Raw genomic sequence first — 12,824 nt, 5'->3', positions numbered from 1 at the left:
AGTGAAAGGGAATTCCCCACAGTTGTGGTTGTCAAATGTTTTTAGGTCCCCAGTTCATCTACCCTTTTCCAGTGACATATTCCTGACATAGCAGTAATGGAAATGCTTTGCTTCTGATGGAATATCAATGAGGTGGTATCTAGTTGCAGTTAATTATGTATAACAAGTAAGAAGCCCCCCAAATAGAAAGTTAGTGTGGAATTACTATATTATAAGTATCCATTCACTGAGTAAATACTGAAGACCTACTATATGTGGGGCATGGTGGCAGTCCCTAGGGATGCAAAGATGAGTCATGTGTGAATTCTGCTGTCAGAAAGTGTATGGTCTGCTAGGAAGTCATATATGATGATGATGTAGTGAACTCAGTGTGTGGTGGTGAGTGCTCAGGTCCTTAAAAGTGCAGGGGAAGTTCAGACTACTGCTAGCACTTTGCAGGTGAAGAAAAGTGGAGGTGCTGGTCATGAATAGCTTCCCAAGGAGGTGGTATCGAGAAATGAGACCATTTAGAGGAAGGACATTCCAGACAGAGGAAACAGCATAGCAAGGGCATGGCAGCGGAACACTTCAACACATTTTGGGGAAAAGCAAGTAGGGTGGAGTTGCATTATGTATCTTTTAAATCCTATATATAATCTCAGTAGAAAGAACAGAAAAATTAAAAGAGTACAAGTTATTACATTTGATGATTTTATGTCTTTGAATGAGCGTGAGAGAGAAGACATGAATCCACTGTGGGCCATGGTCTCTCTGCTTCTGGTGGTGAGAGCTGAGAGTGTGTCCTGCACTTTGGGGAAATGTAAAGAATTTTCAGGAGAAAATATTGATTCTATGTAATATTTATCTTATGGCCTAGAATTATGACCTAACCTCAGAGTAAAATGCATTTCCCATATAGTAAAAAGGGAAATAAGATTGGAAAGGCAATTTTGGACCAGATGGTGGAGGGAACTTGAGTGCCCAAATGCCATTTTGCAAAACACTACACTAAAAGAATGTTCCCCGTGGCTTTCTTTTCCTACTCATGTCTTCCGTCAGGTAGAAAATGCTCTTTTCTTTCTGTAGTCTTTTTCTTTGTCTTATTGGAACATGAATTCTGAGACTGAGGAGGAGGCAGAAAGCAATGAAACAGTGACATGGCAGAACCTGGCAGGTGGCTGACCCTGCCACACCCTCTACCACCTGTCTTCCCAGAGCTCCACTGTTCTCTCTAAATGGTTACCTGGTTACTCTGTTTTTATATCACATATAGCCATCGGCTACATTGCAAGGAAAACTAAGTGTAAAACTTGGCAGGGCCATACTGTTTTTTTTAAAAGGTAGTGGAGAAAGGTTATCATGAGGTTTGGAGATTGGAGAGCTGAGTTCAAGTCTTCACCCTGCTTACTTCCTAGCTCTGCAAGTTTGGGCAAGTTCCTTACCCTCTCTGAATCTCAGTTTTGTCGTTTTTCACAGGGATGATAATGTCTACTTGTAGGTTTCTTGTAAAGATTGAATGAGCTAATGTATACTTTGCAGAAAAAAAGATTAGACAAACCTTTACTATTATTATCCTAAATGGTAGGAGTTTTACTTCCAGGAAGAGCTAGCTGTTCTAAGAATCCATAAAAATGTTGATGCATCCCTACAATTGTTTACGCACATCACATTAAGCAATTTCTTTGTGTCTTTCTTTTCCAGTTAGACCCAGGGTTTCTTAAGGGCAGGGAGAGTCTTATTCATCTTTAAAATTACTTTAGCGTTGAAAGGTGTCTGGCACAAAGCAAATATTGGTTGAATGAATGGGTTAATTGTGAATAGCAGAAAGTTTCCCAAATTAGGAAAATCTGAATTATTTATTTTTAGCCCACCACTTTGTTAGTAGAAAATAGTTAGAATTCCTGAGAACTACCTTATTCCAATTCAGATTGACTCAGTAATATTTAATGAGCATCTTCTATGTGCCAGGCATAAAATCCCTTACCCTCCAAGAGTTTGTGGTCTCCCTGGGGAGACAGACACCTGCTCTAATAGATCAGAGACAGACAGACTGACTGAAAAGCACTATCACAGCCTGAGCACAGGTTGCTGACCGACTTGTGGTTTCCTGATCAGCGTGGGCTCAGTGTCTCTGGGACTGCCTGTCAGTAAAGGATGTTATTATGACATGAGAAGTAGCAGTGAGATGACTTCCCAGAGAAAGAAGTAGAGCTCCGAGCAGGAAATTCTGTTTGTTAATTGGTGTTTGAGTTACACACACATCTCTCCCCAGTTGCTCGCCTCTCCTTCTCCTTTGGCTGGACCTGTATTATTGCTGTTGCTGGGTTGGCCTGTGTGGAGACCTGCTCAAAATCAGAAGTTGCTTTTCCTTATTGAGGCTCCTGATGGTATCATCACCCCTTTCCTCATCCCCTGATCCTTGCCGTGAGGAAGAGGATTTGGCATTTCTTGTGTGGGTCTAAGAGGCAGACCTGGAAACTGTAGGAAGGCAAAATTTAGCTCAACATAAGAAAAACTTTCTAAAAGACAGAACTATTTGAAATTGGAATAAGCAGCCATGGACAGTGAGTTCCTGCCTTGGGGAGTGAGGTTTACAAAACAGAGACTAAATGAACGTTAGTTGTAGACTGGGTCAAACATCTTATGGGGACTGGGGTTGACTATAACAGACCTTCTCCAGCTTTCACGTGCATGCAAATCACTGGACATCTTGTTAAATTGAGGATTCTGATTAGGTAGGTCTCTGCAAGGCCTGAGACTCTAACAAGCTCCCAGGTGATGTTGGTGCTGCTGATCTAGGGACCACACTTGGGTAGCAAAGACAAGGGAATCTACTGGTAATTAGGATTCCATGAAATTAACAATAACTACCATTTTATAATACTCAGTGCGAGGCACTGTGCCAAGGCCTCTGCCTGTGTTATCTGTTTAATGTTCTTTAGTAAATAGATTTGGAAGGACCTGAGATGGGTTACAGCAGAGATGGGAAGCAGAGAGACCAGTCAAAAGCTATTAAAACAACATAGGTAACAGATATTGAAAACCTGGTCCAGAGGCAGTGAGACTGAGAGAAGATAGGTGCAAGGAACATTGCAGAGATAATAATCAGAGTTCTTGCAGTGGATTAAATATGAGCCGGGGAGAAAAATTGTTAGAGATGATTGTGAGAGTGACGGGGAGGATTGTGGAATCATTAGTAGGCCAACTCAGAAGTGGCTGATTTGAAGGAAAGTTGAAGGGAAAGTTGAGCTGGGGATGTGGAAGATACTTGCTAATATTTATTAAGTACTTACTGTATGCCAGGCATTGTTCCAAATACTTCACATGTCCTAATTCATCTAATTTTCACAACGACTCATGAGGCAGGTACCATTATTAGCTCTATTTTATGAATGTGGAAACAGACCCAAAGTCACCCAGCGAATAAGTGATAGAGCAAGGCTTTACATCCAGGAAACCTGGTTCCAAAGCTTCTGATGTGGTAGGTTTTAGAGTTTGTTAAGTTCTTTCCTGTTGTTAGCTTCTTAATAACTCCCAGCTTGCATATTTATTCTGAGCAACCCACCTGTTTAGTATTCATTTAATATAGTTTACGGGTCCCTCCATTAACATATGCACTTAACAGGTATTTATTGGGTATCTCCTATGTAGTAGGCTTGGTGCTGGAGATACAATGATGAGCAAGTACAGTCTATGCCCCCATGGAGCTTACATTTAATGGAGGAGGAGGCAATTGTCGCAAAAATATCTGATTTCAACCTGATATCATTCAAAGGGAAAAAATAGAGAAAATGCCATAGGAGAACATGATCTAGACTGGGAGTAAAAAGAGAAGCTTCCCTGAAGAATTATTTGATCTGCAATCTAAAGGATGAATAGATGTTAACTAGGTGAAGAGGGAAGAACATGAACACAAACCTAAATAGCTTTATTATTTCACTCAATCAGTCCCTCCCCCTCTCTCTCCATCTCTCTCTCTCTGTTTCCTCCCTTCTCCCTCCCTTCCTCCCGTCTCTCCTCCTCCCCCCTGCCTGCCTTCCTCTCTCTCCTAGCAGAGGTGTCTATGGCCTGGATAGCCAGAATGAACAGGAACCCAGCAGTGTCTTTAGACACTAACTGTCTTTAGTACTAACAGCACGCAGGGTAGGAGTGCGGTCTGTTGTCTGTCTGCTTTGTTCACTGCTCTAACCCCAGTGGCTGTAACATTGCGTGGCACAGAATACATACTCAAATATTTGTGGAAAGAAGCAATTAGTCAATTAGCTAATTACGTACACGGAAAGTAGGAGGGAGTTACAGGGAGGCTGAGTTAATCTCAGGAAGAGGAGGAACATTCTAACAGTGCTCAAGGCAACCAGGTACAATAGAAATATCTCTGGACTTGGTGTGAAGGAAATTAGCCACTGGTTCATTTTGACCAATGGGCAAATCACTTAACTCTCTGTGCCTTAGCCTTCTTACTCATTAAATAAAGATCATCTTTGTCCTGCCTAATTCACAGGGTTATTGTGAGGGTGCAGTAAAATAATCTAGGTAAAAATGTAATGTAAAGTGCTATTAAATATATTTTTACTATCAGGGTGTAATAGTGAACTGCCAGTCCAGCTGGTGCCAGGTACTGTCTTTGTGGTATCTCATAGTGGGAATTCTTGTCTTAGGAGAAAGTTTGAACTAAATAACTCAAATTCTTTCCAATTCATGTATTCTACGGTTATGACATATAAATCCATTATGTAACCATTTCTATAAGTTGTATTTTAAAGTTTTGAGTACATAAAGCTGAGTTAAAATACTGAAGTATTGGGTAAAAATGTTGTAGATCAAAATGCAAAAAATACTGAGAAGTTTGTTTTATTTAGTGGTGGACAAAGATCTTAAGCTGAAATCTGTATATAATTCTCTAGGGAGGGGGAAAATCCGAATGTCTGATTTCCCCTAGAATTTATGAACTCTCTGTATGTCAGCTCTGCAGCCATGTTTACCAAGCTGCAAGATGAAAGGGGGTCCCTTAAACTAAAATGCCAGTGATTGGGGTTTTAAGGAATTTCAAATTACTCGGAAGGTCCCAGTCACTAAGTAGTGACTCCCAAGAGATTTGAAAATCTTGCTGACTGCTGGCAGTAGTTTGCCTGGAGACTGAATTTTATCTCAGCCCTTTTGAAAGAGTAAAGAAGCCACAAATCCAGTAGCTGTTCAAAACAACAAAGAAGGTGCCCTTGGCTTCTAACAGGAGTGTCTCTGAATTCCTCAAGGAATTCCAGGCCTAGGCTTGATCCAGCTGGCAGGAGGTATCGATCTCCACTTGAATTCACTGAATAAATAATGGTTGCCATAGTTATCGAGCAGTCACAACTGGTTGGAGAGCAGGGAAAACTCCGAGGCACCTTCTGTGAGTTTGGCCATGAGAAAGTCTGGTTACAAGGTTCCATAATCAACCCACTCCTGAAATCCAGCCCACACATTGCTCAGTTTCTTTATCCTGATAATGAATATGGGATCTTGAATATAGTGCAAGGCATGAGGCACAGAAAGGAAGGGAAAGCTTAAATCAATGGATCGGTATTTTATTCTGGGAAAAGCATCTCTCCCTGCATTATGAACCTAATTTGATATATTTCAGTATTTAATAGAATTTGCTATCAGCAAGATGACTGTCTGATCGTGTTACAGCAACTAGAGGGGTTCTCAGAGGACCAAATCCCAGTTTGTTCTATTTTAACATTGTTTATTATACCAATAGCATTAACCTGGATATTTAAAAGAAAGGAAAAGAGTTATCTGACAATCTCATGAATATTTTCACTTTTCTGTTTCCTTTCATCCTTCTCTACATGCAGAAATACTTTTTACATGGATGGAATCACAGCTTAGATACCATTTTATATTCTAATCTTTATTTAATGTGATATTATATATTTTGCCATGTCGCTTCACAGCCTTCATATTTGTCCTTTTTGATGTCTACAGAATCTTCTGTTATGAGAACATACCATTTTTCACTTAACAGTTCCCCTATTCTTCTTCCCTTTATCTTTTTCCATTTTTTAAAATAGGTAATGCTACCCCAAATGTCTTCATGCATATAGTCTTATTCTTCTGTTCAGTGTTTTCTTCAGATAAATTCCCAAGAATGGGATTACTTGGTCAGAGGCTACGAACATTTTATAGCTCTTGAAATTTACTGCCAAATTTGCAGCCAGCTTTTTTGCTTTTGGGGGAAAATAAAACTTTAGGCAGAGCACCATTGCAGTTGAAGTTCACTCTTGAGTGCTTCTTCTGAGACTAAAACAAGGGGACTATGTATTTAGTAAAGATAAACCATAGAGGACAGCTTTGCACCTGGCCTGATTAGTTAATAGCTTCCTAGGGGAAAGCAAAATCCTGCACTGCAAAGCTTGGGAGTCAGGGGACTTTATCTCCTTTGTTTGACCCTGCAGCTGCCAGCCATTTGCCATGTGTCAGGTATTGTCTTAGGGGCTGACTGTGCCATGCATGTAGCACTCTACAGTTGGCAGAACACTTTTATGTAGCATCTTCTTAGCTGAACCTCACAATAAACCATGGAGGCGAGCTTTATTATAATCATACTTTTTCTTTCAATTCATTGTGTAATATTTAAGAAACACAGAAAAGAATGAAGAAGACTACAACAAAGACTTGTGTACCTACCACCCTTTAATCTCCATTTTCCTAGGAGGATGTTGAGCCTTAGAGCAATTAGGTCACATGATTAGTAAGTAACAGAACCAAAAATGGAACCCAGGTCTGTCTGACTCCAAGTTCAGTCACCTTTTCTCTATATTATGTTGCATTGAGATGAGAGACCTGTAAGTTACAGCCCACTGAGATGCTGCTGGCAATTTTCATGGTTGTACTTTAATATAATTACAAATATATACAAATGTGCATCAGAGCTGGAAGGGACCTTAGAGGTCATTAAATCCAATCTCTTCCTTTTCATAGGGGCTCTAGAGAGAAAGGCGCTCCCCAAGTCATACACAACTAGCCAAGCTGGAGAAGAATGCAGATCTCCTGGTTCCTGGGCCTCCTTTTATTTAGGGCAAGAGAAAAAAAAAGTGTCTAGATAGTTGCTTCATTTTTCCGATGATTTGGGGAATTAACTTTTCTAACAAAAATATTCCCAACTAAAAAAAAAATTAATGTAGGAAAAATTAAAAACTAGTACTTGATTTCCCATTGGATGGAGATCTTTCATCTCTCAAGAATTATTATTTTACATGTAAATATACCAAGAGATGAAAACTTTGACTAAGATAACAGGGGCCAAGGTCTTCTCTCCTTCTCTTCTCTCAGAAAGAGACTCTGATATCTACATGCTGAGGGAGAGCAAATTGATTTGTACTGGATGTCATGCTTCTTTCCGTTTGCAAGGAGATGCAACATTGCTCTGGAGCAAGAGGACAGAGTCTGCCTCAGGAAACTGGGTTCAAATCCCAGCTTTTAGCAGCTGTGTGACTTTGGGAAAACCATTTAACCTTATTTACAAAATAAGAGATCATAATATTTAACATGGGGATTATTTATATATTATTTTATAAAATATAAGATACTGGTGTTCATGTCTTGCCACATTATAAAATGCTTGCACCACCTCCTCTGGGCCTCCTCTCTTCTCTTTGACTTTTCCGTCTCCACAGCAGAGGAACGTGTGTTTTGTACCAGGTGTAGGTCAGGTGTAGGTGTGTGCCAGGTGTAGGTCAATAGGAGTATGGGGCTGGGAGAACAAAGAAAAGAAAATCTGGATTCTTCTCCAGCTGGTTAGCATGAAAATACAAGAATGCGCTTTGTATCAGGTCTTGCAGGGCAGCCTTTGCATTAACAAATGGAAATTACAGCCACACTTACCAACCCAGTGTGTCAAGATGGGAACATTTTTTCATTTGCCTGGATGTGTTTCCATTTCACTCTGAAAAAGAGTTGCTTCCTGATGGGGCTTTTGTAAGACCTCAGTCAGATAATGTGTGCAAAATAGTAACCACCCTGTTACTCACTCAATGTGGCTCTGTGACGGGAACTGTGTACTTCATCTGCATTATACGCCCAAGCTGATCCTCCCAGAAACCCTGAATTGGGTATGATTATTATCTTCATTTTATAAGGAAACTGGGGCTCAGAAGTTAAGAGACTTACTCAAGGGGACACAGTGAGTAAGTGACAGGACTGGGATTCAATCCCTGTTGTTGTTTAATACCAAAGGCCATGAACTACCTCTAAGAGGGAGGGCACTTTGACTGTAAAATGCCATCCCAACTGGCAGAACAGGACGCAGGCCTCAGGGATTCAGGGTTTGTTTGTTTGGGTTTTTTTTTAATTTATTTTTGGCTGTGTTGGGTCTTTGTTGCTGCACGCGGGCTTTCTCTCGTTGTGTTGAGCAGGGGCTACTCTTCGTTGCGGTGTGTGGGCTTCTCATTGCGGTGGCTTCTCTTGTTGCGGAGCACAGGCTCTAGGTGCGCGGGCTTCAGTAGTTGTGGCACACGGGCTCAGTAGTTGTGGCTCACGGGCTTAGTTACTCCACGGCATGTGGGATCTTCCTGGACCAGGGCTCGAACCTGTGTCCCCGGAATTGGCAGGCAGATTCTTAACCACTGCGCCACCAGGGAAGTCCAGGGATTCCGGGTTTTTTAAGATGTAACTGCCTCCTAAATTTTTCTATCCTTTTCTAACCCTCTGCAGAACGACATGGGTTAAAAGAACCAAAGAGAGTGGAGGAGCTATGCAACAAGATCACAAGCAGCTTAAAAGAGCATCAGAGTAAGGGACAAGCTTTGGAGCCCACTGAGCCCAAGGTCCTACGTGCCCTGGTAGAACTGCGGAAGATCTGCACCCTGGGCCTCCAGCGCATCTTCTACCTGAAGTTGGAAGACTTGGTGTCTCCACCTTCCATCATCGACAAGCTCTTCCTGGATACCCTGCCTTTCTGAACAGGAGCAGCCTGAGCAGGGAGCTGCCTCATCCGCTAGCAGCCGCTTGCTAAGCAGCAGAGGGATGGGTCTGGATACCTACCATTTTCTGTCCTTCCTTAAGAGAAAAAGCAAGCTCCTGTAGAAATGAAAGACTTTTTTTTTTTTTTTCTGGCACTTTTCCTTACAACTGAAAGCCAGAAAACTTGCAGAGTATTGTGTTGGGGTTGTGTTTTATATTTAGGCTTTGGGGTTGGGGTGTGGCGGGTTATAGTTCATGAGGGTTTTCTAAGAAATTGCTAACAAAGCACTTTTGGACAATGCTATCCCAGCAGGAAAAAAAAAAAAAAATAATAACTGTTTTAAAACTCTTTCTGGGGAATACAATTATAGTTGGTTTGTATTTAAAAACAAGAACAACCAAGGGTTGTTTGCCAGGGTAGGATGTGTCTTGAGATTGATCCCTTTAGAGTACACTTCTTGTATCAAGGGTACGTATGTGGTGCAAACAAAGCAGAAATTCCCTCTTCCTAATTTCTTTCTTCCTTATTTTATTTTAACAAATGGTGAAAGATGGAGGATTACCTATAAATCAGACATAGCAAAATGATAATGGCTGTTCGCTTCCATATACAAGTGCAATTTTTAAAGTGCTGTCTTACTAAGTCTTGTTTATTAACTCTCCTTTATTTTATATGGAAATTGAAAGGAGGCAGTCATGTTAGCAAATGACACATGCTAATTTTCCTAGTAGAGGCTTTGTCCACCTGCCCTTTAGAACCCTTCTGAGGTATGGTCCATCCAAGAATTTAGGCCATTCTTGATGGATACAGATCCCTGCCCTGACTGTCCAACTGTCCTAAAGGGGGCTCAGATTATAAGATGGATTGAATACAGCTTTTTTTGTCATGTTCGGTAAATCCAGCCGGAGTTCCCTAAACTTTCTTCAATTATAGAAACTGACTGACACATTCATTCAGAAGGCCCAGGAGCATTCAATGAGTTTTAAGCGTTTGAACCCTAGATGAGAACATGCAAATGAGTAGGAATGGATCATACAGGGTAAGCACCAGGGATAATAAGGTTTTTAAAATATATATAATTTAATTTTTGTTATCGGTTAAAGAGACAATTTTGGAGAAAAAGCAAGTCTTATTATAAAAAAAAAAATAGTGTGAATGTAAGTACTTAGAAAGGATTAGTGGGCTGCGTTTCAACATTCCGTGTTCGTACTCCCTTTTGTATGTTTATACTGTTAATGCCATATTATTATGAGATAATTTGTTGCATAGTGTCCTTATTTGTATAAACATTTGTATGCACGTTGTATTGTAATAGCTTTGCCTGTATTTATTGCAAGACCACCAGCTCCTGGAAGCTGAGTTACAGAATACTTAAATGGGGTGTTCACAGTGAACTTGGATACACCAATTAGAAATTAAATAAACAAATATATATATAAATATAGCAGGTTACATATATATATTTATAATGTGTCTTTTTATTAACCATTTGTACAATAAATGTTACTTCCCATGCGGTTATTTTATGGTTCATTTGCAGTGACTTTTAAGGCAGTACTGTTTAGCACTTTGATATTAAAATTTTGCTTATGTTTTGCTAAATTCAAATAATGTTTGAAGATTTTTAGGTCTAAAAGCCTTTATATTATATACTCTGTATCAAGTCAAAATATCTTTGGCCATTTTGCTAAGAAACAAACTTTGAATGTCAAACTGATGTCACAGTAGTTTTTGTTAGCTTTAAATCATTTTTGCTTTAGTCTTTTTAAAGGAAAAAGAACAAAACTATGCTGTTTATATTGTCATTAAATTATACAATCAAACAAATGCCAAATGAATTGCCTAATTGCTGCAAAGGATAGCCGAGATAGCAAATCATATATGTTTTTTTTCCAAGAGTCATTCTGATATTTGATCATGTATTATGTTTGTGTGAGCTTTTGTGAGAGATTATTATTTTTATATCAAGATGATAGGATCTGGAATGTTAGGATCTTGGAATGTTAGACTTAGAAGGGGCCTGACTTGTCAACTAGTCCACCCACCCTGAAATTCATAGAGGAGAAAACTGGGGCCCAGCAAAGGGCAAAGAGTTACCCAAGTCAGACAGCTGGTAACAGAATTGAGACTAGGACCTAATTCTTCTTTCCATGGTCTTTTTACTTAATTTACTGCACCTATAGGGAAACAGGCTTTTAGAAATAACCACTAATATTTATTTACATTTTACCATGAAAAAGTAGTACTTTTGCAGTAATTTTTTTAGCTTATATGCAGACATAAAAAACATTATTAAATATCAGGAAAGCTAACGTTTCATACAAGGTAGCTTCAGACCAAATTCAAAATGAATTTGGATAAATTAGAAATACTGTGCATACATATAACCCTTTTGTGCACTGTTAGTCTTGGAATGTTAATCCTTGTTTTTTTTGTCATGTCTGTAAAGGAAAAACAAAACAAAACAAAAAAACAGAGCCCTAGAGAAATGCTGTCACTTTTCATTTTTACACCCATCAGATTTAAGGAAAAGACTTTTTAGCCGATATTGATTGGTTGGAAGGAATGAAGGTTTTTAGTGATAGGTCCAGACACTAGTGCTGAAAATAAAGATTATAGCTAGTGTTCTTCTGTCTTCCATAGTTATTACAACTATGAGCGCCCTCCACCAAGTCATCTGTCAATTCAAGTCTCTTTTTTTACCTTAATGTTGACACACAAGTTCATACAGAGTGGATGACCAAACTAGCTCAGATGAGGACAGCAAGAATTAAAGCAGGTGATTCTTCCCTTGTGGGAGAGCTCTCTCAGTGCGAACATGCCTTCTGTGGGCGGAAATCAGGAATCCACCAGCTGTTAATGGAGAGTGCCTTGCTTTCATTTCAGAGAGCAGAGTTTTCCAAAGTTTCTCTGCTCCTCTAACAGCATTGCTCTTTAGTGTGTGTTAACCTGTGTTTGAAAGAAATGCTCTTGTACATTAACGATGTAAAGTTAAATGATTAAATTAAATTACATTTTATCAATGGCTGCTGGTGTGTTGAATAAGCACGCTTCATTTAACAGTATTTTCTTAACCATTTATATAATGGTATTTGCTGTGAACTCTTAAACATATCCCAAATGGATTTTTTAAAAGGCTTACTAATACTGAAAAATTAATAGGCATTCTGAATTGGAAACATATTAAACCTCACTGATTGGGAAGAAAGACATTCTAAATTCAATAACCATTTATTGACTACTTCCTGCAGGCAAAGCACAGTTGGGTGCTTTGAGGAGATACAAACATGCACAGTGTATGAAGTTTTTGCTTTCAACTGTATATAACATAAGTGGAGCTAACAATCTGTTGCCTAAACTTATCATTTAGGGGTATGAAGGATTTATTTCTATATCAAGATGACAGGATATCAGTTGTTTGTGAACCAGAATTTACAAGAATCAGTGAAAGAGTTCGCAAAGATTGATTGGTACTCTCTGCCTTTTTGCTGAAGCCATTACTACTACATTGCTTAGAAACCCCTCTGTGGGCAATGCAAATACAACTTTTATTCAGCTCTACCCCAAACACATATTCCAAGTTAGTACAAATATTTTTTTGTGTGTGCACTGATAGCTCAAAACTAGAAACGTGGGAGCTCTCATGATTTTCTTCATTAGTTCATGCATAAAGTATTTTCTAAGTGCTGTGTGTGGTCTAGGAGCCAAACCCTTCTCCCTGCTTCTTGCCAGTGCCTTCATTTCCTCAACTATAAAATACAGTAAGAAGAGAATGAGAGATACAGCGGAGCACCGTCTTGCATACAAATTCAAATATAGGTGCTTGGCCCAAAGGGAAAAAAGAAAGGGGGATTGGGGAAGCTCCTTTTTCGGGGACTCTAGGGGCAAAAGTTTGGTTTGA

At 39.5% G+C, this 12,824-nt stretch overlaps 1 protein-coding gene across 2 annotated transcripts in view; it reads left to right on the top strand.

Moving 5' to 3' along the window:
* NR4A3 (nuclear receptor subfamily 4 group A member 3) overlaps window positions 1-8,971 on the top strand; it is a 32,913-nt gene extending 23,942 nt beyond the window's left edge. For both annotated transcript variants that reach the window (XM_060013361.1, XM_060013360.1), the window contains exon 7: window positions 8,674-8,971. In XM_060013361.1, the coding sequence (XP_059869344.1) occupies window positions 8,674-8,921 (248 nt within the window). In that variant the 3' untranslated portion in view covers window positions 8,922-8,971. The remainder of the gene's footprint in view (window positions 1-8,673) is intronic.
* Window positions 8,972-12,824: the final 3,853 nt, after the last annotated feature.

This window comes from Delphinus delphis, chromosome 6 (assembly GCF_949987515.2).
Source record: "Delphinus delphis chromosome 6, mDelDel1.2, whole genome shotgun sequence".
Taxonomy (NCBI): domain Eukaryota; kingdom Metazoa; phylum Chordata; class Mammalia; order Artiodactyla; family Delphinidae; genus Delphinus; species Delphinus delphis.
This window is presented reverse-complemented; position numbering and strand designations above follow the sequence as displayed.